The sequence below is a fragment of the Neoarius graeffei genome, chromosome 17 (genome assembly GCF_027579695.1).
Source record: "Neoarius graeffei isolate fNeoGra1 chromosome 17, fNeoGra1.pri, whole genome shotgun sequence".
NCBI classification, from domain to species: domain Eukaryota; kingdom Metazoa; phylum Chordata; class Actinopteri; order Siluriformes; family Ariidae; genus Neoarius; species Neoarius graeffei.
Window position 1 is genome coordinate 30,100,255 of NC_083585.1, and position 25,923 is coordinate 30,126,177.

At 43.0% G+C, this 25,923-nt stretch overlaps 2 protein-coding genes across 5 annotated transcripts in view; both read right to left on the bottom strand.

Moving 5' to 3' along the window:
• Positions 1-621: 621 nt before the first annotated feature.
• tp53i13 (tumor protein p53 inducible protein 13) lies at positions 622-24,173 on the bottom strand. 3 transcript variants are annotated; one of them, XM_060943996.1, is made up of 9 exons: positions 23,266-24,168; positions 19,195-19,269; positions 17,683-17,718; positions 16,740-16,798; positions 16,397-16,475; positions 6,773-6,901; positions 4,676-4,861; positions 3,858-4,587; positions 622-1,441 (listed from the first exon to the last, which is right to left on the bottom strand). In XM_060943996.1, the coding sequence occupies exons 1-9, from the start codon at positions 23,359-23,361 to the stop codon at positions 1,326-1,328; spliced, it is 1,506 nt and encodes a 501-aa protein (XP_060799979.1). In that variant the 5' UTR covers positions 23,362-24,168; the 3' UTR covers positions 622-1,325. The 3 variants fall into 3 exon arrangements, with proteins under 3 accessions (XP_060799979.1, XP_060799978.1, XP_060799977.1); XM_060943995.1 differs by lacking the exon at positions 622-1,441 and adding an exon at positions 2,506-2,654 and having other exon boundaries at positions 17,683-17,715; positions 23,266-24,173; XM_060943994.1 differs by lacking the exon at positions 622-1,441 and adding an exon at positions 2,506-2,654 and having other exon boundaries at positions 23,266-24,172.
• A 496-nt stretch (positions 24,174-24,669) lies between these two features.
• Positions 24,670-25,923, bottom strand: part of taok1a (TAO kinase 1a) — a 63,697-nt gene continuing 62,443 nt past the window's right edge. The window contains exons 21-22 of one of the 2 annotated variants that reach the window (XR_009656869.1): positions 25,443-25,606; positions 24,670-25,315 (exon numbers count right to left, since the gene is read on the bottom strand). The gene's annotated coding sequence lies outside the window, so the exon portion shown is untranslated. Of the gene's footprint in view, positions 25,607-25,923 lie in introns of both variants that reach the window. The other variant, XR_009656868.1, reaches the window with a different exon arrangement.

The following is a 25,923-nucleotide window of genomic DNA, read 5'->3' on the forward strand; positions in this document are numbered from 1 at the left end:
ATCTCACCTCATTATCTCTAGCCGCTTTATCCTGTTCTACAGGGTCGCAGGCAAGCTGGAGCCTATCCCAGCTGACTACGGGCGAAAGGCGGGGTACACCCTGGACAAGTCGCCAGGTCATCACAGGGCTGACGCATACAACCATTTACACTCACAGTGAATGTGTCTATGTAATAAAAAGAAAATCACACATTGGCTTGAAGATATGAAGTTTATCTTCTCATGTTGGAAAAATTAGCATTTTTCCATACGAAATGCATCACGGATCTGAGTGACATATTTTCCGATATTTCGCTCCGATTATGTCACTCCCAGTGTTTTCCCACTGACTAGACGCGCGTTGTCAAAACAGCGAACTGGTTAAAAATGAATATTCATTCATTCATTCATTCATTATCTGTAGCCGCTTTATCCTTCTACAGGGTCGCAGGCAAGCTGGAGCCTATCCCAGCTGACTACGGGTGAAAGGCAGGGTACACCCTGGACAAGTCGCCAGGTCATCACAGGGCTGACACATAGACACAGACAACCATTCACACTCACATTCACACCTACGGTCAATTTAGAGTCACCAGTTAACCTAACCTGCATGTCTTTGGACTGTGGGGGAAACCGGAGCACCCGGAGGAAACCCACGCGGACACGGGGAGAACATGCAAACTCCGCACAGAAAGGCCCTCGCCGGCCACGGGGCTCGAACCCGGACCTTCTTGCTCTGAGGCGACAGTGCTAACCACTACACCACCGTGCCGCCCCACTTGTATATAATCTTCATATCTTCATGCAACCGTGTAATATCCTCTCTCTCTCATATATATTATATATATATATATAAAAGCCTATAAAACAGCATTTATTCTTGCTTAAAAAGGACAATTAACACTGAGGGGGGTGAATACTTATCAAGTAAACTGTTTTTAGATTTTTTTAAATTTTCAAATAATTCTGAGGGCATCAAATTCATTCATTTTATTTTTGCAGAGAGTCACTTCAACAGTAGCACAAAAAAAAAGAAAAAAAATCCCATTCCGATGTGCTTAAACAGAACAAAGAGAGAAATAATCACTGGGGGTGAATACTTTGCTGAGGCATTGTACCTTCAAAAATACAATTAAAAGACTTAAATAAAGTTACGAGTCGGAGCGTTTATAGACTTCATTGGTGTGTGGGGAAAACCCCCTGCTTGAGGTCATGTTTATGGTTCCTGAATACTGCATTTACTTGTCTGTGCTCCACAAGGAGCTGCAGTGCTGTAAAATACAGACTCAGCTTTATTCAATGGAGGGAGACCGGACTGCTCAGATAACACACTCCTGTACAGCCAGTCAGTCCAAGTCATTATCAGTGCTGGAGTCAGAGAGCAAAGGACACTCCTGCTGCCTTTTGTGGTTCAATCTTCTCTTCCTCCTTCCCACCATCCTCAGCCTCCTGCGAATGACGTCTGCAACAAAAATACCACCTTCTATAGCAACGGACTACGAGTGCTAAACAAACCTTCCAGAAAATCAACTGCCCATCATTACTCGCAAATATATTCGTTCATTAAATATCTAAATCACTGATATTTTGCTGCTAAAACGTCAACTGAAAACACTTGATTTGACAGCATTCTATTTAAATGGGCTTAAACTGAGCATCTTGAATATTAAAATAAAAAAAGCAAGGCTGGATGATGAGTGACAGAAATGAGAAAATATGAAATTCTGGGTGAACTGTTCAAGGTGGCAAAGTAACCAATTTTCATTCTTATCCTGCAAGCTTGTTTTTACGAGTAGAGCACTCCTGAGGCTTTGAGTCAACTTCTATAACACATCCCATCCATTTCTATTCAACTGGCTGCAGATTAAAGGGCATGGGACATGGATTTTTTTCTGGGTATAATTATGTATAAAGGGCATAAGAAACGCCATCTAAACCACTGCAGGGCGTCAAAAATGTGAAAATGATCACATTATTCAACTTTTTTATACATCAGCGTAAAACAATGATTCGTTAATTAGCTAAGCAGTCACGTGACCCGTGACGTCACAAAAACTTTCCAAGGAGCCAGCGCTTGGGAATCTAATGTAAACAGGTTACCAAAATGGACACCATCGACAGTGACATTCCCGATGTTTCACAGAGATGTGAAGTTAGACCCTATCAATTCGAACCGATAGCTGGAAATTCACATGAACATGGATCTTGTCTTTACTCTGACGGGTCAGATGATTCTGAGAGTGAGAGTTCATTCAGTCCCCATGAAACTGAAAGCGGTCGGCTCGATAACACTTCCTGGTAAGTTAAAAACAATTCTGCTCAAAGGCTAATGATCTGTTGAAAGAAGAATTATTTTTGTATCATACATTGAAAGTTCATCATAGATCTAGCTAAAGTCCGTTGCAAGCTAGTTTTTTTTGCTAATATTTTTCGAGATTGATTGAGATACAATGCTTCCAGAGTCCGAGATGAAAACATTCAAAATGGTGAAACGAGTCAGAATTATGATAATCAATAATTGATACACCCAAAATTATAATACTAATCCTTACTGCATGAGGCCCATGGTAAAACCACACTTCCAGGAGGGGCTGCCGTCTGCCTCCCAAGCCGGCCAAGAGCGCTCCTCGTCGGGCACGGCCAGGCGGGCGAATGCCCTGGTCCGTCCGCCCTGTCTAAAAAATAATGGTACAACTCCGAGTGAAGGTATCAATGCACTGTCGAAGCGCGCAGAAGGTGTTAGTACGCCTGTCATTATAGTGCGGACTTTCCATAGCATAGAAAATCGCTACGTTTCAATTTGTGTAACTGAACTTTGTTTCATGTCACTGGTCATATAAACCTATGTAAACAGGAAAAACGTGGAAGAGTTTGGTCGCATCTAACTACAGCCCCAAAAAATACCATTGGCCATACTGAGCCTAGCTACATTGCTAACAGGAGTGACAGCGCGTCTGACTGACTGGGAGGTCGCAATACACCATGATGTTCAATGTACGTTAAACACTCTAAAAACGAAACAATTTTCTTGTCATCCAAGACACAAAAACTATTTTGTCGCATTCGTCATCATCACGATTCACACTTCTCCATATTCATCTACCCGCTTGTGCTGTACCCGAAAGTTTTTGTGACGTATGATCACGTGACAGCGGCTCTTCCGGTTGTAAAATATGCATATCGGAGCTCGAGCAGAAATGCCATATAATCATCACGAATATAACGATTTTGCTGAATTTAATAGATAATTTTGTATTTGCTGATGCAATTATTTCATATTTTTAATGGAAAGAAACTGATATAGCGTGCATTTATGTTTCATGTCCCATGTCCTTTAACTGCATAGAACTGCAGTGTAGATCAATAGATGAGACAGCTTTTTCCCTCCAGCTGTGCTCCAAGCAACATTAAGGAATAAACAGATGTTTATTTCTTGAATCGACGAAAGAGATCAAACTCCCCCTTGGTTTCGACTGGCTCACAGGATGAAGGATTACTAATTCACAGGCCAGTCAGAACATGATGTGAAATTAAACACTGCAGTCAGAACAGTTATTATTATTACTGTTATTATTATTATATACACAGCCATGTAGTAATAATAATAATAATAATAATAATAATAATGTTCTTCTCGACTCTTTTCTGTAAAGTTTTGACATGGCCCTAAAAATCCTCTAAGCTGCTTTATGGGGGATTAAAAAAAAAAAAAAATATATATATATATATATATATATATATATATATATATATATATATATATATATACACTTTAAATAACATGTTACCAAATAGCTTTACTAAAAGTCTAGTCACCCAGTAAATATACCGTAAATGCTAAATGTGCAGGTAGGTGAAGGTGATTTGTAAGCTCATACCTGCTACACTTTCATAATCCTGCTGGCTCTCGCACCAGTACAGGCTGGATGGTGCACGGCAGTTACGGTACAGGCGTGTATGAAGCACTGAAAGCACGAGCAGCACCAGGAGGAAGCCCAGAGCTGCTGCCGCCCACACGGCCTCATCAGTGTGCTGGACGCTCATCTTGCGTCCTTTCGGCGGTCCTCCTAACACTGTAGTGGCCACATCGGGAGGTCTGCAGTGACCTGGAACTGCACAGCCTCCTCCTGCACTCAGCTCGGCTACATCAGTCTTAATACGCTGCTTCCCCGCAGCCACAGTGCCGCTCTTCTTGTGAGACTTCACATCAGTCTGTGAATCATGCATCACCTTAACCACCGTTTCCTCACCCCTGGTGCTCCCATGTGGCTCTTTTACTCTTCTCATCTGTGTGGCAGTTATCTTTGCGTCTGTCTCCACAGCACCACCGCCATGCTCCTCTGAGCGCACGGCAGCGTGGAGAGGGAGTGTGACATTGCCATGAGGGTCTATAGATAGTGAATCTTTACCCTCTCTATTGTACAGTGGCTGTGTGTGTGTAGAATGCAGCGTATCGGACTCAGAGCTGATAGATGAAGGATTTTCAGAGTGCTTCACGTCTTCTTTCTCCATTTCTCCGTTTGCAGGCTGCAGGACTGATCGGCTCTTCCTTGCTCTCGCTGTAGCCTCGGATGCAGACAGAGCCTCCACACAGCATGCTTTCAGTGACTTGCAAAGACAAATATTAAAAATACTTTTGTAATAACTGTCTTGTGATTTTTCTTAACTGTATTTGGAGCAGCTCATGATCACTGACCTTCACAGAGGTAGCCAGCACACGCTCCACTGGGGCAGCTTTTGTCAAATACAGGGTGTAATTCTGGCTTCGGCTTGGTGTTTTTTGGTTAAAGTTGGAGGAAGATGTGAGTAACCACTCACACACTCCTGCTATGGTGATGTGGGACATCTCTAGAGTGTGACCCCAGGAGACCAAGGCAAATGGCTTAGAGGAAATAGAACAGGAATGTAACTGTAAACAGCCTTCTAACCATAGTGCTCTCATGTGTAATGCTGGATAATATGTGAGTAAGGGGCATTTATACACACTATTACAAAAACTCCTTGCGATTTGTTTTGGCTTCTGTCTCATCTTATTCATTTTAAATCCTGCTTCATGCATTATTTACATGTTAACATTTCCAACCAACAGCATTCGATAAAGTGGGATATAATAAGTCAAAATACTCTTGACTAAGTCAAAATACTTGAGAGTATCATGAGTACTGATAGTACCTCTATTACTCATGTAGTGATATATCATGCAACGATAAACTGTGATACAAATTTATGATGATTCGAATCAATGAAATAAAAAAAAAAAAGAATTGTGATTATTATCAGGCTTAGTTTTTCCTAGCTGTAATTGCATTGTTTAGACAGATAGAGCACACCCATTATCTGTAGCCGCTTATCCTGTTCTACAGGGTCGCAGGCAAGCTGGAGCCTATCCCAGCTGACTACGGGCGAAAGGCGGGGTACACCCTGGACAAGTCGCCAGGTCATCACAGGGCTGACACATAGACACAGACAACCATTCACACTCACATTCACACCTACGCTCAATTTAGAGCCACCAGTTAACCTAACCTGCATGTCTTTGGACTGTGGGGGAAACCGGAGCACCTGGAGGAAACCCACGCGGACACGGGGAGAACATGCAAGCTCCGCACAGAAAGGCCCTCGCCGGCCGCTGGGCTCGAACCCGGACCTTCTTGCTGTGAGCCGACAGTGCTAACCACTACACCACCGTGCCACCCAGGATAGAGCACATACAGGTGGGAATACAGGTGACCACTCTTGGCAGAAGTAATAGCTCTAATGTCATGAAGACACACACACACACACACACACACACACCTAAAATGGGGAAAAAGCTGGTGTGAGATTGATGGTAGAAATAGATTTAACAAGAAATCAGCTTTTTACATACTGCTGAAAGCGAAAGAAAACAGAAGCAGTTGGAGGGAGTGCAAATGTTCATAAATTTTTATTAAGCAAAGACCTACTTGTGAACTTTTTAAAATAATTTTTAATAAAATCAATATTTTAATTAAAGAGGCCATTATATTTTATTCCAACCTCTATAAACGTGCGTAAACTAATTTAATAAAAGGAAAGTTGTTAAAGTAAGTTGGTAAAGAATATAAAAATAAATGTTGCAAATATCATTTTGAAAATAACCTCAATGATTCGAGTTACTGAGAATAAAATATATGTGAATCCTTTGTACTGTTTAAAATAAATAGTTATTTTTAAAACTAAAGGGCGGGACGGTGGTGTAGTGGTTAGCGCTGTCTCCTCACAGCAAGAAGGTCCTGGGTTCGAGCCCCGTGGCCGGCGAGGGCCTTTCTGTGCGGAGTTTGCATGTTCTCCCCGTGTCCGCGTGGGTTTCCTCCGGGTGCTCCGGTTTCCCCCACAGTCCAAAGACATGCAGGTTAGGTTAACTGGTGACTCTAAATTGACCGTAGGTGTGAATGTGAGTGTGAATGGTTGTCTGTGTCTATGTGTCAGCCCTGCGATGACCTGGTGACTTGTCCAGGGTGTACCCCGCCTTTCGCCCGTAGTCAGCTGGGATAGGCTCCAGCTCGCCTGTGACCCTGTAGAACAGGATAAAGCAGCTAGAGGTAATGAGATTTTTAAAACTATATTTAAAATATTTTGTAGTATTTGCAGGTGATTTAAATGCTGTTCTGCAGACACTTTTCAGTAAAACTCAGCAGTACTGAATTACGTGACACATTACGTACTGAGAAAATGCCTTCAAGTAATGTGAAAGGCATTTTTGCCATATTGCCATGTCACAATAACAGTCTTTAAGCTGTATCAGATGGGTGGTGGTGAAGCAGTGACTCACTCTGTGCTGGCTGAGTTGAGGATGAGCTGTGAGGATGAAGTGAGGTAAGCAGGAGTGAGCCACTGCTACCAGACTCCTGCGAGCGTCCTCCAAAACACAGGGGTGAAACAGGAGCACTGTGGCGCCATCCTGTGGAGGTGAGGAAATTATTACCACTTCACTCCAAGTCTTGCATCATAAAAGCACATTTTTATTTTCATTTGTAATCATACACAAATATGAATACATGTACAGCTGTGTTAACTGTTCTATTGCGGAGAGTCTCTTGCTTGAGAATAAAATGTATCGGAAGTAATATAGACAACAATGAATACAGGATGAAAACATCATTCATTGAACAAAAATAAAGCATGGCTGCCTCCTGAGTCTTGGTTTTGATCTTGAACTCAAGTTACTGTCTCTGTAGAGTTTTGCCTGTTCTCCCTGTGTTTGTGTGGGCTTCCTTTGGATTCTCCAGCTTCTACCCACTGGCCAAAAATATACATCTACAACCCCAAATCAGAAAAAGTTGGGATGGTATAGAAAATGCAAATAAGAGAGAGAACATCTCATCTCAGTATCTCTAGCCGCTTTATCCTGTTCTACAGGGTCGCAGGCAAGCTGGAGCCTATCCCAGCTGACTACGGGCGAAAGGCGGGGTACACCCTGGACAAGTCGCCAGGTCATCACAGGGCTGACACATAGACACAGACAGCCATTCACACTCACATTCACACCTACGGTCAATTTAGAGTCACCAGTTAACCTAACCTGCATGTCTTTGGACTGTGGGGGAAACCGGAGCACCCGGAGGAAACCCACGCGGACACAGGGAGAACATGCAAACTCCGCACAGAAAGGCTCTCGCCGGCCATAGGGCTCGAACCCGGACCTTCTTGCTGTGAGGCGACAGCGCTAACCACTACACCACCGTGCCGCCCAGAGAGAGAACAGTGATTTTTAAATTTACTTTGAACTGTATTTCATTGCAGACAGTATGAACCCAAGATATTTCATGTTTTTCTGGTCAACTTCATTTCATTTGTTAATATTCATCCATTCCTGTGTTTCAGATCTGCAAACCCCCCCCCCCCCCAAAAAAAAAAGAAGTTGGGATGGAGCTACCAATGAGGTAAAACAATTAAATAATGATGTGATTTGAAACAGCTGATATCAACAGTAATATCACAGTAATCATGATTTGGTACAAAATCAGTATCCAGGAAAGGCCTAGTCTTTGAAAAGCAAAGATGGGCTGAAGATCTCCAGTTTGTCAACAAATGCATGAGAAAATTATTGAGATGTTTAAAAGCAATCTTCATCAAAGAAATGTAGGAAGGAATTTGAATATTTCACCTGCTATGGTGCATAATATCATTAAATGGTTCAAGGAATCTGGAGGAATTTCAGTGTGTAAAGGGCAAGGGCACAAGCCTAAGCTGAACACCCGTGATCTCCGATCCCTCAGACGGCACTGCATCAACATCCGTCATTCATCTATAGCTGATATAACCACATGGGCTCAGGATTACTTTGGCAAACCTTTGTCAAGAACTACAATATGGAGTTAAATCTATGAAGGCCAGTTAAAATTTTACGGTGCAAAAAGGAAGCCTGATGTTAACTGTGTCCAGAAGCACCGTCGACTTCTCTGAGCTCAGAGGCATCTGGGATGGACCATCACACAGTGGAAATGTGTATTGTGGTCAGACAAATCAGTATTTTAGGTCTTTTTTGGAAGAAATGGACACCGTATACTCTGGATCAAAGATGAAAAGGACCATCCAGACTGTTACCAGCAACAAGTCTAAAAGCCAGGGTGTGTCATGGTATGGGGTTGTCAGTGCCCTTGGCAAAGGTAACTTACACTTCTATGATGGCAGCATTAATGCAGAAAAGTACATTGAAATTTTGGAGCAATAGATGCTGCCTTCGAGGTGACATTTTTCCAGGGATATTTCAACAAGACAATGCAAAACCACATTCTGCACACATGGCTGTGGAAGAAGAGGGTGTCCGTCCTCTCTGTCCCCAACAGAGAACGTGTGGTGAATTTTGAAACGAAACATGTGACAACGACGACCCGGTACTGTTACACACCTCAAGACCTGTTTACAGGAAGAACGGGACAAAATAACACCTGAAATGCTTCGTCACTTGGTGTCTTCAGTCCCTAAACATCTTTTAAGTGTTGTGAGAAGGAATGGCAACGTTATAAAGTGGTAAATACTTTACCGTCCCAACTTTCTTTGAAATGCATTGCAAGAATCAAAATTGTAATGTGTTTATTTTGAAAAAACAATAAAATTCATGTGCTATGGTATTGTTTTAAGTGAAATACATGTCGAAGATTATTTACAAAGCATTGTTCTCAGTTTTAATTTCAAGTTGAACATACTGTCCCAAATTTTTTTAGGTTTTGAGTTGTACTTGAGAAGGCTGGGTTTCCTGACAGTATACTGGAATATAATACTAAAGTCTTAAATACAGTCAAATAATTATGTAGGGAGACTTTCATCACGGGCGGCACGGTGGTGTAGTGGTTAGCGCTGTCGCGTCACAGCAAGAAGGTCCGGGTTCGAGTCCCGTGGCCGGCGAGGGCCTTTCTGTGTGGAGTTTGCATGTTCTCCCCGTGTCCGCGTGGGTTTCCTCCGGGTGCTCCGGTTTCCCCCACAGTCCAAAGACATGCAGGTTAGGTTAACTGGTGGCTCTAAATTGACCGTAGGTGTGAATGTGAGTGTGAATGGTTGTCTGTGTCTATGTGTCAGCCCTGTGATGACCTGGCGACTTGTCCAGGGTGTGCCCCGCCTTTCGCCCGTAGTCAGCTGGGATAGGCTCCAGCTTGCCTGCGACCCTGTAGAAGGATAAAGCGGCTACAGATAATGAGATGAGATGAGATTTTCATCACCTACGATGATACAGTAGATTTTACAAAGTAAACTTTTTAGTCTTTTATCAGATGTGAAGACTGAGGTTTTCGAAGCACAATGAAAAACACTGACAAGACACTTGAACATCATCTCATCTCATCTCATTATCTCTAGCCGCTTTATCCTGCTCTACAGGGTCGCAGGCAAGCTGGAGCCTATCCCAGCTGACTACGGGCGAAAGGCGGGGTACACCCTGGACAAGTCACCAGGTCATCACAGGGCTGACACATAGACACAGACAACCATTCACACTCACATTCACACCTACGCTCAATTTAGAGTCGCCAGTTAACCTAACCTGCATGTCTTTGGACTGTGGGGGAAACCGGAGCACCCGGAGGAAACCCACGCGGACACAGGGAGAACATGCAAACTCCACACAGAAAGGCCCTTGCCAGCCACGGGGCTCGAACCCGGACCTTCTTGCTGTGAGGCGACAGCGCTAACCACTACACCACTGTGCCGCCCACTTGAACATCATTATCATGATTTTCTCTTTTTTTTTTTGCATATTAGGCAGCTTTTTTCTTTTAAAGGTACAGCAATTTTTGTGGACGTTATCTGAAGCTAACAGTTTTGAAATGCAAAATTCAAGCACATTTAAATTTTTCCTTTTCAGTTTTCCATTCAAAACCACAGCCCTTAAAACGTATACTCAGGCCAGACTGTCTGAACGTGAATGAGAACACGGACACAGTATCCAGGCTAAAGTGGGTCTTGGGAAGTGCAGTTCTTTAAAGCAGGGGTTCTCAACCTTTTTTAATTTAAAGGCCACCTATTCATACTTGTAATGAGTCGGGGATCAAAAAGATCCCCAATTATTTTGGCTCATCTATTATATTAGAATCTAATAATCTACTGTAAAGTGTATTAATGGAATGCAACATCACTCCTGGTTACAGATGGGAGCGTAGGGCATTTTAATGACTAGCAAGGCATGCCAGTGATGGTGAACAGTGAGCTTAGCTGACCACCACTTCATGTCTTGCATATCTAATGAGGTAGACCTGACGTCAGATGCAACCCAGTAATTGTACCCTACTAAAAATTAGCTTCATCTTGGAAAAAAAATTCATGGCCCACTAGATGGCGCTTCACAGCCCACCAATGGGCCGGGGCTCAGTGGTTGAGAAACAATGTGGGCCCATCAACAGCAGGATGAGTCACCAGTGCAAAAAAAAAAAAATCCAAGCGGAAGTAGAGAATCAGGATGAATCAGACAGGATTAGTGTGTGAGAGAAGCCATTATGACTGATAAGCATGTGGGTCTTCTTGTCCTGATTGGCTGGATGTTGGTGGTCATGTGGTGGTGGTGATGTTTTTTTTTCCTCCTTGGGCCTGATTGATAGATCAAGAGTCCGAGATCATCAGCTGATAATGGTGCTTAATAACCTTATTGATATCGGCCGAAATGAAGTCGATCCAGGGCCAATAAAGCACCTGTATTCTGAATTAGCCTGAAGGATTCACTACACGTACGGCTTTGATGAGCAGTGAGCAGAAATGTGCCTCATGCACCAGTAGGTTTGCACATGTTTGTAAGTATAAGGTCAATGCTGTTTTATTTATAAAGGTGATATAGAGTATATTACATTAACCTTTTGTGTTTACAGAACAAATACATGACTTGCATATGTTTTCTGGCCACTGTTCCATAAAGCCCCGCTCTGTGGAGTGTACGGCTTAAAGTGGTCCTATGGACAGATACTCCCATCTCCGTTGTGGATCTTTGCAGCTCCTTCAGTGTTATCTTTGGGGTCTTTGTTGCATCTCTGATTAATGCCCTCCTTGCCCGGTCTGTGAGTTTTGGTGGGCAAGGCCTTCTCTTGTCAGGTTTGTAGTGGTGCCATATTCTTTCCATTTTGCTATAATGGTGCTCCGAGGGGGGTGGTACGGTGGTGTAGTGGTTAGCACTGTCGCCTCACAGCAAGAAGGTCCTGGGTTTGAGGCCAGCAGCTGACGGGGGCCTTTCTGTGCGGAGTTTGCATGTTCTCCCCGTGTCCGCGTGGGTTTCCTCCGGGTGCTCCAGTTTCCCCCACAGTCCAAAGACATGCAGGTTAGGTTAACTGGTGACTCTAAATTGACCGTAGGTGCGAGTGAGAGTGTGAATGGTTGGTTGTCTCTGTATCAGCCCTGTGATGACGTGGAGACTTGTCCAGGGTGTACCCCACCTCTCGCCCATAGTCAGCTGGGATAGGCTCCAGCTTGCCTGCGACCCTGTAGGACAGGATAAGCGGCTACAGATAATGGATTTAATGGTGCTCCGTGGGATAGTCAAAGTTTGGGATATTTTTTATAACCCAACCCTGATCTGTACTTCTCCACAACTTTGTCTGTTGCCTCTTTTCCACCAAAGCAGTTCCAGGGCTGGTTCGGGGCCAGTGCTTAGTTTGGAACCAGGTTTTCTGTTTCCACTGACAAAGAACTGGCTCTGGGGCCAGAAAAACCGGTTCCAGGCTAGCACCAGCTCTCCGCTGGGCCAGAGGAAAGAACCGCTTACGTCAGCGGGGGCGGGGCGGAGTTGTTAAGACCAACAACAATAACAAGATCGCGAAAGATCGCCATTTTTAAGCGACGAGAAGCAGCAGCCGTACAAACGTGAAGTCATCCATTATTATTATTGTTGTTGCTGCTGCTGCTTCTTCTTCCATGTTGTTTTTGCTTCAATATTTGCGCCAAGGTTTATGCAAACATAGCGACGTAACTGATGTATACAGCGACGTAACTGACGTATACAGCGACGTAATGACGTGGCTTCCCTTAGCACCACGAGCTATGGAAAAGCAAACTGGTTCTCAGCTGGCTCGCAAGTTGAACAAGTTGTGAACCAGCACTGGCCCCGAACCAGCCCTGGAACTGATTTGGTGGAAAAGGGGGTATCTGACCTGTTTGGAGGCTCTTTGGTTTTCATGTTGCTTGCTTAGTAGTGTTGCAGAGTCAGGGTCCTTCCAGAACAGGTTGAGTTATACAGACATCATGTGACACTTTGATTGCACACAAGTGGATCTTAAATCAACTAATATTATGTGACTTATGAAGTGAATTGGTTGGACCAGCTCTTATTTAGGGGTTTCATATGAAAGAGGGCGAATACCTATGCACACTCCAGATTTCAGTTTTATCGTCTTAATTTTTGTTTGCGTCACAATAAAAAAAACAATTTGCACCTTTAAAGTGCAAAGCATGTTGTGTGAATCAAATGGTGCTAACCTCCCAAAAATCCATTTTAATTCCAGCTTGTAATGCGACAAAACAGGACAAACACCAAAGGGGCTGAATACTTTAGCAAGACACTGTATATAGGCCTAATAAAAGTAATTCTGTTGTGTACATAGTTTAAAATGTTTTCTTTTCATGTACATTCAGGCCTGCTTGAGTATTTTGGACTACTCATAATTTTTAATATGAATTAACATGTTTATCTTTTTTTTTTTGGAGGGCTGGGTATAAGCTGATAATATCAGTTACGGGATGTAATAGAACTTTATCGATATTGGTGCCAAAAATCTCTTATCAGTTGGGCCCTAGTTTTATCCTCCTGTTTACTTATCCATGGTTGGTTTGTTTAACATAGGCACGGGTTTAGTCATGCACTCCTCTCCTCCATGTACTCCTCCAAAGTTCATGCAATATGTAACATCAGGCACCATGAGGAAATAACACACAAGAACTTGCCTACGCTAATGTTAAAGGCACTTACAGCTTCACTGCGCTTCTCGCTCTGTGTAATTCTGGGCACCTCCAGCTACAAACCTATGCTGTGACTAGCACGCTGTGGCAGTGCAGGCGTGGTCGAGCGTCGGTTTGTGAGGCTGGGGAAGGCGAGTGGCAAAACAATCACACCTGTATATGATTAAATGTTGTGTGTGTCTTTCAGTGATGGCCGAGGGCTGATAAGGGGGAAGGAGAGTGCAGAGGAGTCAGCTGAGCCAAGCTTTGGTCAACAGATTGTGCGTATGTGCCGATCGATCCACTGAAAAGCGATAAGTAACTGTTAAAGTGTCTGTTGGCACAATAACATGCCTGCCTGCAAGCTTTGGCGTTCCCACTACACTCAGGAACGCGTCACACATACGCCTTTTCAAGTCTGACAAAGGATTCTGTGACGGCTTTGGCATGTTTCACTGATGATTATGGAAGAGTCACTAATGGCCTTAACACCCATGTGTCATGCTACGTATAATTTCAAAGGCATATAATATAAATTTGTTTCCTTAAAGTGCCATTCCACCATTGGATGTATTCTTTGGCATAAAATACAATATATTTTATGACAACATGACTAGACAGAGAAATCTTTTAGCTTCAAAATGATATATCAAACACAATTTTTTGACAACGACAAGTATATTAATTTTGCGACCAAAGTCACCTACCCTTTTAATTTCCGCGCGGTAGTGAAACGTGATGTCATCGGCACGTTCCCCTTCTTGTGTACCACGTGTCGGTCTATTTTTAGACCAGGAAACCCCCAAAGTGAGAGAGTCATTTCTCCTCGTATATGGGGGCCAAAAAAATTACGAAAAATTTTGAGTTAATCTTTCAGTTAGCTAGATTTATCGGTATTAGCTAGATTTATTGGTATTATTTTTATCGCGTTCTATCCGCCATTGCTGATAATATGTGCCACGTCACATGGTACACAAGAAGGGGAACCTGCCGATGACATCATGCGCGGAAATTAAAAGGGTAGGTGACTTTGGTCGCAAAATTAATATACTTGTCGTTGTCAAAAAATTATGTTTGATATATCATTTTGAAGCTAAAAGATTTCTCTATCTAGTGATACCATTTATATATGTTGTCAAAATATATTGTATTTTATGGCAAAGAATACATTCAATGGTGGAATGGCACTTTAACAACAAGCCACTGTTAAGCAAAGAGATTAAGCTCCTCGATAAGAAAACAGGGCCTTTGTAACAGGAAGCCAGGTCTCCAGTAAGAACTAAAGATAAAGACAAGAAAGGGAATGAAAAATGAAGGTCAGCAGCACAAGAGAACAACAACTGAGAGAGAAAGGTGTGACGAGAGGAATGGGGAAGAGAACAGCATACCAGGCAGGGGAGCATCCTGGAGAAGGCCAAGCGAGTTTAACTTGTTTTTCATCAGATTTGACACACCTCCCCCCACCGTCTTCACTACTGATACCAACCCAGTGATCATAACCCCCTATCCACCCACCAACACCACACTCCCCTCCAATTCGGCTAATAAGGTGATGAACACACTCATTAACATACCTACACTGTCTTCACTGCCTCACAGACTGGAACAGCATCAAGCTTCGCAGCCTGCGCATACCAGATGCTCCAACATCTGGATAATCTTCCTTTTAAAACTACAGTAACACTTTGGATAATGTCTTGATCTTGTGTTTAAAGTGTATGTAATGCCTCTAAACCCCACTTTTTTCCTTGTACAAAGCAACAATCATTATATTGAGTGACTATGTGTTTTTGAACCATAGCTGATCCAAAAGGCCATAAATTGATGGAAAATCAATAAGATCAGCCAATTTTCACTGAGTCTGCCGAGACTCATCCGGAAGATCCCGAAGGGGTGCGTGACGTCATACGTGTAACAATCCAGGCATCAATTTCGTTCATGTGCGCAGGACCGGTTAGACCAGTCTCGATGTAGAATCACATTTTGGAGAGATTTCTGATAGTGATTGGGATCCTTATATATGTTGGATGAAGGGGTAGATGATTATCAAGGATATTCCGGAGTAAATGGTTATCTTTTCGAGCCCCCAAGATGAGAAACTGCCAGTTCACGACAGTCTTCCTCTGTAGTGCACGCGAGATGTAGAGATAGATAAAGATGTGTGGAACACGTTGATTACCTTTCATCATGTTTTCCTGAACAAAACGAAAAACAAATAGAGTCTTGCAACATTGCAATCTGAGAGCATTTAACACGCTTCAGTTCATAATTAATGACGATTGCATGCGCATTTTTATTCCTGTTAAAGTGCATCAGATATGATAAGATCAGATGTCGCGAGCGTGTAACTGTTGCTCATAATCCTGCGTCTGGTGCACTCTGTGTGAGAGATAATAGGAGAATCGACGAACCGTCCAAACGTCAGATCAAATGTCATTTATTAAATAAATGGGTTTCTTTTTGCTCCAATAATTCCCATGTGGTCGTTCTGGTGGCGATGAACACTTGACGAATCAGATTTGTTATTAGTAGGCGACATGAGATCTGCCCGCTTTGTTTGCACAAATCTCACCCACTGTCTCTTTAGATTTGTGTTTTTTCTTGGAAATTCGTGAACTGAATGTCCTGCTGTACAGGAGTCTGAAGATCCAAACACAACGCAACACTTTCCCGTCATTATTTTTGTAAGATTCTTACAACAATATCCAATCTCGGTGAGTAAACAAGCACGGAGTCAGATGAACGGAAATGACCCAGATAACTGGGGTTCCACGCGTGACATCATGCGAGATTAGCCCTGGGGCAAGGCTGCCTTTTTCCGGGATCCGGAAGCCGCGATTTATTGATATTTTTGTGCTTGATAATAAAATAACAAATAATTTATATTATCTTTCCCCCTGCTTTATAAATTCATTTTGGTTGTTACTAATGATGGATATTCGTTTTAAAGCATTACAAAAAGGCATTACATACCCTTTAAAAAGGGGTTTTCCACGCTCAAGAGCTGGATGCTGGATGAGGCAAGATTTATCTAACTGGAGTTTACCTTCAGGTTGTTTATCCAGCGCTGAGGAGGGCAGTACAGGTACTCTCCACTCTGAGCTCCTACAGGCCTGTGAGCTCCACTGCGGCAAACCAACACATACGATATAAAATACTTCATATACAGGACCTCTATTGAGACAATCTGTTTTTCTGTAATGTGTATTTCATTTTAAATTCTAAAGAAATCAGGACCTGTAAATCTGTTTTTTCCTTTTTCTATGTTAAACCCTACAACAAAGTGTCTCCCCATTAGAAAGGGCTCCATGCAGAACCCACAGTCACCAGGAGCACAGTGTGTGTGTGTGTGTGTGTGTGTGTGTGTGTGTGTGTGTGTGTAGACCTACCTGTTGGGGATTGTGTCATTGTATGTTATGGGCAGATCCATGCAGACCTGCTCAGCTGGCTGAAAAGATAAAAGGCATTAAAGGATCGTCATGTGTAACAGGATTCAGGACCAGTTATATATGTGCCTGAGCAAACGCTTGGCATACTTCTGGCAAAGTTGAAGACAAAAGCAATCTACTTATATTTATTGTTTCACGTGCTGGAAGAATATTGTACAATTAATTTGTTTTGATAGTTTTAAGTTTTTCTCAATATGCATCTGCTCATTAGTTTTGCGAATTACTAGCAAAAAAAAAAAAAAAGGCACGGTGGTGTGGTGGTTAGCGCAGTCGCCTCACAGCAAGAAGGTTCCGAGTTCGAGCCCAGCAGCCGGCGAGGGCCTTTCTGTGCGGAGTTTGCATGTTCTCCCCGTGTCCGCGTGGGTTTCCTCCGGTTTCCCCCACAATCCAAAGACATGCAGTTAGGTTAACGTGGGGCAGCCTTGGGCTGAGGTGCCCTTGAGCAAGGTACCGAACCCCTGACTGCTCCCCGGGCGCTCTGGTGTGGCTGCCCACTGCTCTGAGTGTGTGTGCATGTGTTCACTGCTTCAGATGGGTTAAATGCAGAGGATGAATTTCATTGTAAAGTGACGAATAAAGGTTTCTTCTTCATCTTTATCGCTCCCATGCCTACAATGGTTGTCTAAACGGGAACTTGGGCGAGTGCGTTGGCCATTTCAAACTGGGAACCATGACATATTTAAGAGGCCTCTGTCTCATGTGGCTCAAACTGTTTCTGGTTTGATCAAGAATGATTAAATTGAAGACGTTATCTAGAACCAACAAAGTGAGCGAGTATGAGTGTCAAGTCAACATTTGGTTTACTAATATATCTCATGGTGTGAGTGGAAAAACACTCATATAGCGAGGAAGTTAATTAAACATAGAGAAGTGAATGTTTTACCTGTAGAAAATATTTGGTGGAAATATCAAGAAGCTGCTGCAACACAAAAAGGGTGGAGATAACAAATTAGGTCAAATTCCCAATACAGGACAAGGTTCATTGAGCCAAACATGTTCATACCTGTGTACTTTTTTAGCTTCACATGACACTTTTTGCTGTACATGCATATTGTGTGACTGGGATGCAGCAATCAAATACTGGTCTGAAGGGATGACTTGATAGCAGATCAGACTGGGCATTTTTGCAGTATGAATCAATGGTGTAGTTTATGGCATGGATCTATGTGTTGACTGATATGACACAAATGTTGGCCAAGCACAACACACTGCTGTTGTTGAAACACTTGTGCTGTTGACAAAATCTGTAGTACTGATATTGTGGAAACATTTTTCTCCATATTTTCTCAACCCAATTGGATGACAGGGTAAAGTCTACAGTCTACAGACAAGTGTCTAAATTGGTTTCTTCCATCAAATACTGTTATGTTGTCCTATATAGAAACTTAGCAGTTATTAAAAAATGCCATTATTGGATCAGATATTGGTCCATATTCAGAGCTCAGCTACCGGGATGGGTATTGTAGCAAAAAATCCAATTCAATTTTATTTTTATAGCACTTTTAATTTAGATCAGCCAGAGGTGACTGACGTAAGGGAAAAAAAAAACTCCCTGAGATGACACAAGGAAATAACCTTAAGAAGAATGAGACTCGGGGCGGCACGGTGGTGTAGTGCTTAACACTGTCGCCTCACAGCAAGAAGGTCCTGGGTTTGAGCCCCGGGGCCGGCGAGGGCCTTTCTGTGAGGAGTTTGCATGTTCTCCCTGTGTCCGCGTGGGTTTCCTCCGGGTGCTCCGGTTTCCCCCACAGTCCAAAGACATGCAGGTTAGGTTAACTGGTGACTCTAAATTGACCGTAGGTGTGAATGGTTGTCTGTGTCTATGTGTCAGCCCTGTGATGACCTGGCGACTTGTCCAGGGTGTACCCCGCCTTTCGCCCGTAGTCAGCTGGGATAGGCTCCAGCTTGCCTGCGACCCTGTAGAAGGATAAAGCGGCTAGAGATAATGAGATGAGATGAGAATGAGACTCAAAAAGGAACCCATACTCTACTGGGTGACAGCGGACAATGGGATTTTACTGTGAACACGTTACACCGTTTACCTCTGCTGCCTCGCTACCACATGTTCCTCACTTTGTCATACATGTACGTCAATTACACCAAAGATCATGGCATTACAGACCGTAACTAAAAAAAAAAACTCATGGAAAAGACATCCTCAAAATATTTTTCTAAGAATAAAATTTAGGCTATGTTGTTCAATTTTACTTGTATTTTGTAGTCTTGTGAATTTTGCACAAAGATTTCATCATAAATGTTTCCTTTAATTTTCAACACTGGTGATACCATGAAACAGTAATACAGTTCAGATTAGATTATCACAGTGTGAAAATATCAAACCATAACACGGGTGTAGCGGGGTGTCCCGCAGTGTGATTATGAAAAGACATGTTACCGGGGCTGATGTTGCTGGTCTTGGCGTCGGGCACAGAAACTCATCCGGAGGCGGGAGGTCCCTCTCCAGGTTTGCCTTTGGGTTACATTTTAGAAAAAGCAATAATGTATTGTTGTTACCGAAACACTTTAAACTGATATTACAGGGTGTCCCAAAAATCTTCATACACAGGGGAAATTAAGATTTTTTTTAAAGCAAAAAGTCTTCTAAAATTTTCACACTTAATTTATATACAGTACCAGTGAAAAATGTGGACACCCTACTCATTCATAGGTTTTTCTGTATTTTGACTATTTTCTACATACTGAAGATATCAAAACTATGAAATAACATCTGGAACATGTATAAAATTATGTGGTAAATAAAAAAAAGTGTTAAAGAACAAAATCTGTTTCATATTTTAGATTCTTCAAAGTAGCCACTGTTTCCCTTGATGATGCTTTGTACACTATCGGCATTATCTTAACCAGCTTCTTGAGGTAGTCATCTGGAAGGCTTTTCAATTAACAGGTGCCTCGTCAAAAGTTAATTAGTGCAATTTCTTGCCTTATTAATGTGTTTGAGATGAAATAGTAAACAGTAAATAATAAAAATACAGTAAATATCCCTATTCCACAACTGTAGTAATCCATATTACGTCAAGAACTGCTCGACTAAGTAAAGAGAAACGACATCCATCATTACTTTAAGACATGAAGTGACTATTTTTTTTTCATTAAAAGAAAAACCAGTGAATTAGAAGGTGTGTCCAAACTTTTGACTGGTGTTGATTATATGTATGCATATACACCCCCCCGGAAAAAATTAAGAGACCACTTCAAAATTATCGGTTTTTCTGGTTTTACTATTGATAGGATTGGGCGGCACGGTGGTGTAGTGGTTAGCGCTGTTGCCTCACAGCAAGAAGGTCCGGGTTCGAGCCCCGTGGCCGGTGAGGGCCTTTCTGTGCGGAGTTTGCATGTTCTCCCCGTGTCCGCGTGGGTTTCCTCCGGGTGCTCCGGTTTCCCCCACAGTCCAAAGACATGCAGGTTAGGTTAACTGGTGACTCTAAATTGAGCGTAGGTGTGAATGTGAGTGTGAATGGTTGTCTGTGTCTATGTGTCAGCCCTGTGATGACCTGGCGACTTGTCCAGGGTGTACCCCGCCTTTCGCCCGTAGTCAGCTGGGATAGGCTCCAGCTTGCCTGCGACCCTGTAGAACAGGATAAAGCGGCTACAGATAATGAGATGAGACTATTGATAGGTACGTGTTTGAGGAACATTAATATTTTTGCTTTATTCCATAAACTACCGACAACATTTCCCCAAAATTCCACATCAAAATATTGTCACTTAGAGCATTTAATTGCAGGAAATGACAACGGGATAAAATAACAAAAAAGATGAAGTGTCTTCAGACCTTGAATAATGCATAGAAATCAAGATCATATTCAATTTTAAACACAATACTAATGTTTGAATTTGGGATGAGTTCAAAAATCAACATTTGGTGGAATAACCCTGACAATCACAGCTTTCGTGCATCTTGGCATGCTCTCCACCAGTCTTTCACGTTGCTCTTGGATGACTTCATGCCACTCCTGGTGCAAACAATCAAATCAGCTCAGCTTTGTTTGATGGCTTGTCACCATCCATCTTCCTCTTGATCACATTCCAGAGGTTTTCAATGGGGTTCAGGTCTGGAGACTGGGTTGGCCATGTCAGGGTTTTGATCTTCATCCTCCATCCCCACCTGATTGACCAGGCTGTGTGGCATTAAGCACTGTCCTGCTGGAAAACCCAATCCTCAGAGTTAGGAAACACTGTCAGAGCAGAAGGAAGCAAGTTTTCTTCCAGGATAACCTTGTACATGGCTTGATTCATGTGTTCTTCACAGACAATTTGCCTTGCTAAAGCATCCCCAGATCATCACCGATCCTCCACCAAATTTCATAATGGGTGTGAGACGTTGTGGCTTGTAGGCCTCTCCAGGTCTCTGTCTAACCATCAAATGAGCAGGTGATGGGAAAAGCTGAAAACTGGACTCAGAGAAGATAACCTTACCACATTCCTCTACGGTCCAATCCTTATGGTCTTTAGCAAACCTCAGCCTGGGTCTTCTTTGCTCCAAATTGATGAAGTGCTTTTTTTCTAGCTTTGCATGACTTCAACACCATCTAGATGAGCCTGTTTCAAACCATCCTTGCTGTGAACTTAACCCCAGCTGCGATTTGTCATTCTTTTTGTAGGTCATGGCTTGATGTCATCCTACAGTTGTTGAGTGACATTCGAAGGAGTTAATGATCATCCCAGTCAGTGGAGAGTCGATTTCACCCTCTGCCAGTCTGTAACTCTGTCATCCCCAATGTCTGCTGCTTGACCTTGTTCTTATGAATTGCCATCTTTGAAATTTTGTTGGAAGCAACCTGACACTCACTGTATCCCTCTGCCAGTAAAACCGGAACTGAACCCTTCTTTTTCTCACTTAAAACTTTTGTTTTTAACTCTTTTGGCATAATGAATAGATATTTTTTGTATTCCAATTAAATTTAAGGTTCTACTAGCACTGTTTTTGCCATCCAAACTGGTCCTACTGCAAGAGGACAGTGGTGACCACTTTTTATACTTTTCCTCATTAAATAAGATTTGGTTTAGGTGATCACCTAATCAGTACCTCATTAAGTAAAATGAGGGGTGTGTGTGTGTGTTGGAATTCCAGCACAGACATTGGAATGAAATGGCTGCCATACATAGAGATGCTGATTTAAGAAAAAAATGAAGTGGTCTCTTAATCTTTTCCAGAGCTGCTTGTTTGTTTGTTTGTTTTTTACACACACACACACACACACACACACACACACACACACACACAAACAAGAATGCCTTTGACAAGAGAATAAAAAAGAATAGGGTGGCACGGTGGTGTAGTGGTTAGCGCTGTTGCCTCACAGCAAGAAGGTCCGGGTTCGAGCCCCGTGGCCGGTGAGGGCCTTTCTGTGTGGAGTTTGCATGTTCTCCCCGTGTCCGCGTGGGTTTCCTCCGGGTGCTCCGGTTTCCCCCACAGTCCAAAGACATGCAGGTTAGGTTAACTGGTGGCTCTAAATTGAGCGTAGGTGTGAATGTGAATGGTTGTCTGTGTCTATGTGTCAGCCCTGTGATGACCTGGTGACTTGTCCAGGGTGTACCCCGCCTTTCGCCCGTAGTCAGCTGGGATAGGCTCCAGCTTGCCTGCGACCCTGTAGAAGGATAAAAGCGGCTAGAGATAATGAGATGAGATGAGTTTAAGATAGCAAGTAATTATTGAGACATAATGACATAGTAAGTCAAAATTATGAGATACCAGATCATAATTATGAGATAGTAAGTAATTATTGAGACCCTAGGTAATTATTATGAGATACCAAGTCATAGTTATGAGACAGTAAGTCAAAATGTTAGAAACTCATTTATGAGATAGTAAGTAATTAGAGACCTTAGGTAATTATTATGAGATACCAAGTCATAATTATGAGAAACTTTGAGATAGTAAGTAATTATTGAGACATAATGACATAGTAAGTCAAAATTATGAGATACCAGATCATAATTATGAGATAGTAAGTAAAAATCATAGAAACTCATTTATGAGATAGTAATTATTGAGACCTTAGGTAATTATTATGAGATACCAAGTCATAGTTATGAGATAGTAAGTCAAAATGATAGAAACTCATTTATGAGATAGTAATTATTGAGACCTTAGGTAATTATCATGTGATACTAAGTCATACTTATGAGATAAGTCAAAATGATAGAAACTCATTTATGAGATAGTAAGTAATTATTGAGACCTTAGGTAATTATCATGAGATACCAAGTCATAGTTATGAGATAGTAAGTCAAAATGATAGAAACTCATTTATGATATAGTAAGTAATTATTGAGACCTTAGGTAATTGTCATGAGATACCAAGTCATAGTTATGAGATGTCATAATTATAAGACAGTAAGTCATGATTATGAGAAACCTTCTCGTTAGTACTTTGGAGGAAACAGTCTTCCATAAGTCTGGAGGCTTTTGGGACCCCCTGGGTTTCCACTTTCGGCTCGTTACCTTTCCGTTGTCGCAGTATGGAGTCTGTCCTGAGTGGCATTTTATCACACAAAGCCACACAAATCCCCAGATCACCGCCTCAACCCTGAGTCCCATCACTGCAACACACTGCAGTCTCTCTCTCTCTCTCAAACACAACACAACCGCTGCAGAAATCCAGCTGCGCTGCTCTGCAGCTCCCTCAGCGCTGATTTCTCCCTCTGAGCTCTTTGTTCACTGCGCAGGTTTCCGTGTAAACACAGGTGGAAATCCATGGATCAGTCTCTCTCTCTCTCTCTCTGTGCTCAGATCCTCCGTCTCTTCACCGCCGCTGCTTTCCAACAGTAAAGTTCATTACAGTGGGAATTATTTCCACACTAAACCCTGCGCACTGCAGGAAACAACTTCCGCAACTTAAAACGCACTTTAAAGTGTGGCCTGTGCAGCTCCTGTATCCGCTCATCCTCTCTCTCTCTCTCTCTCTCTCTCTGCAACAGCTTCAGAAATGCGGAAAACTGAAAATATGTCCGACAAAGTTACCTACTATTGTTACGTCACTGGTCAGCAAAACCACACCCCCCTGACTGATCTTCAAACCATCACACCCACACACTACCAGCAACACATGTCCTAGAGATCATCCTAAAAACACGAGTGCATTTTCACTACGGTGGCCCACATGGGTCATATGCAACTCCCTCCACTCCAGTAGCATGTCCCAAACCCAGCTGCATTCCTTTCACTGTGTCCTGTACTTCACTTCTGAGAGACTGGATCTCTTCCATTTCATGATTCATAATGTTGAATATTCTGTGCACTCCAGATATCCCACAGTGCACTGCAGGACGTTAGTGGACTAAAGAGTGCAGAACACCCATAATGCACTTTTGCAGTTTGTAGGGAATATGGAGCAGATTTTTCTCATCTCATCTCATTATCTGTAGCCGCTTTATCCTGTTCTACAGGGTCGCAGGCAAGCTGGAGCCTATCCCAGCTGACTACGGGCGAAAGGCGGGGTACACCCTGGACAAGTCGCCAGGTCATCACAGGGCTGACACATAGACACAGACAACCATTCACACTCACACCTACGCTCAATTTAGAGTCACCAGTTAACCTAACCTGCATGTCTTTGGACTGTGGGGGAAACCGGAGCACCCAGAGGAAACCCACACGGACATGGGGAGCACATGCAAACTCCGCACAGAAAGGCCCTCGCCGGCCCCGGGGCTCGAACCCAGGACCTTCTTGCTGTGAGGCAACAGCGCTAACCACTACACCACCGTGCCGCCCCAGATTTTTCTTAAATAGTAAATAGGAATAGAAACCTTTATTATAATAATAATATCAGTGAGCGGCACGGTGGTGTAGTGGTTAGCGCTGTTGCCTCACAGCAAGAAGGTCCTGGGTTCGAGCCCCGGGATCTCAGAATTATGACCGAAGCTCCAAACCTGTTCCAGCATGACGATGCCCCTGTGCACAAAGTAAGATCCATGTAGACATGGTTTATCAAGATTGGTGTGGAAGAACTTCACTGACCTATACAGAGCCCTGACCTCAACCCCACCGAGTTGAACTGGAGCACCAACTGCACCCCAGACCTCCTCACCCAGCATCAGTACTTGACCTCACTAATGCGTTTGTGGTTGAATAGGCAAAATCCCTACAACTACACTCCAAAATCGAGTGGACACCCTTTCCAGAAGAGTGGTCACTATAACCGCAGATGAATGGGGTGCTCAACAAGCACATGAGGTGTCCCTAGTGTATAACGGAGGAGTCAGGGAAAAGGATGGTGGATGGATTTACACATTAATTGAAAAAATTTTCCAAGTACTGTATTTCTTTTGATTATTCTACTTCATTGTAAATGCAAGTCATACATGTTATGGCCTTCACAGGCACCAGATCCTAATCTGGTTAAAAACCTATGGGAGATATCGGAATGCTGTTTTAGACAGCGTTTTCAACCATCATTTAAAAAACGTAACAGGTTTTGGAACAATGGTGTCCATCCCTCCAGAGAACTGAGGCCAAGGCACCTTGGAGCTGCTCTGGTGTCTTCTGATGTCTGCACAAACAAACAAAAAACAGTTCATGCTTTTTCATTACAGGTTCTTTTGTGCAGACTGATGTCAAAAAGCACAATGAGAAAACAAACAAACAAACAAACAAACAAAAAAATACATTACATGTACCCAATATTGAAGTCTGGTTCTTCTCCAAGTGGTCTTAGGTCTTCCAGGCTTCCGCCTTCCAGGGGGTGTCCACATTAGGGCAACTTTGGAGATCCACCGTTGGTCCATACGTAAGACATTCCCGAGCCATCTTGCACGTCTATCATGGGGCGAGACGCTTCTTGCTAAAGACCGTCAAAAGTGGAGGCGCTTGTTATTGGCCTTATGCCCCACTCGGGGTGAAGAGGATTAAGGCTACGTTTACATTAGACCGTATCTGTCTCGTTTTCTTTGCGGATGCACTGTCCGTTTACATTAAACCGCCTGGAAACGGGAATCCGCCAGGGTCCACGTATTCAATCCAGATCGTGTCAGCTCCGGTGCTGTGTAAACATTCAGAATACGCGGATACGTTGTGCTGAGCTCTAGCTGGCGTCTCCATTGGACAACGTCACTGTGACATCCACCTTCCTGATTCGCTGGCGTTGGTCATGTGACGCGA

Bases quoted from the DNA above. Each gene is read 5' to 3' on its own strand.
- tp53i13 (XM_060943994.1), bottom strand. From the start codon at position 23,361: ATGGGACTCAGGGTTGAGGCGGTGATCTGGGGATTTGTGTGGCTTTGT. The intron at 17,719-19,194 runs GTAACATGTCTT...TTTGTGTTGCAG, and splicing joins GACCAGCAACATCAGCCCCG to CAGCTTCTTGATATTTCCAC. The intron at 4,862-6,772 runs GTGAGTCACTGC...ATTTCCTCTAAG, and splicing joins CTCAACTCAGCCAGCACAGA to CCATTTGCCTTGGTCTCCTG.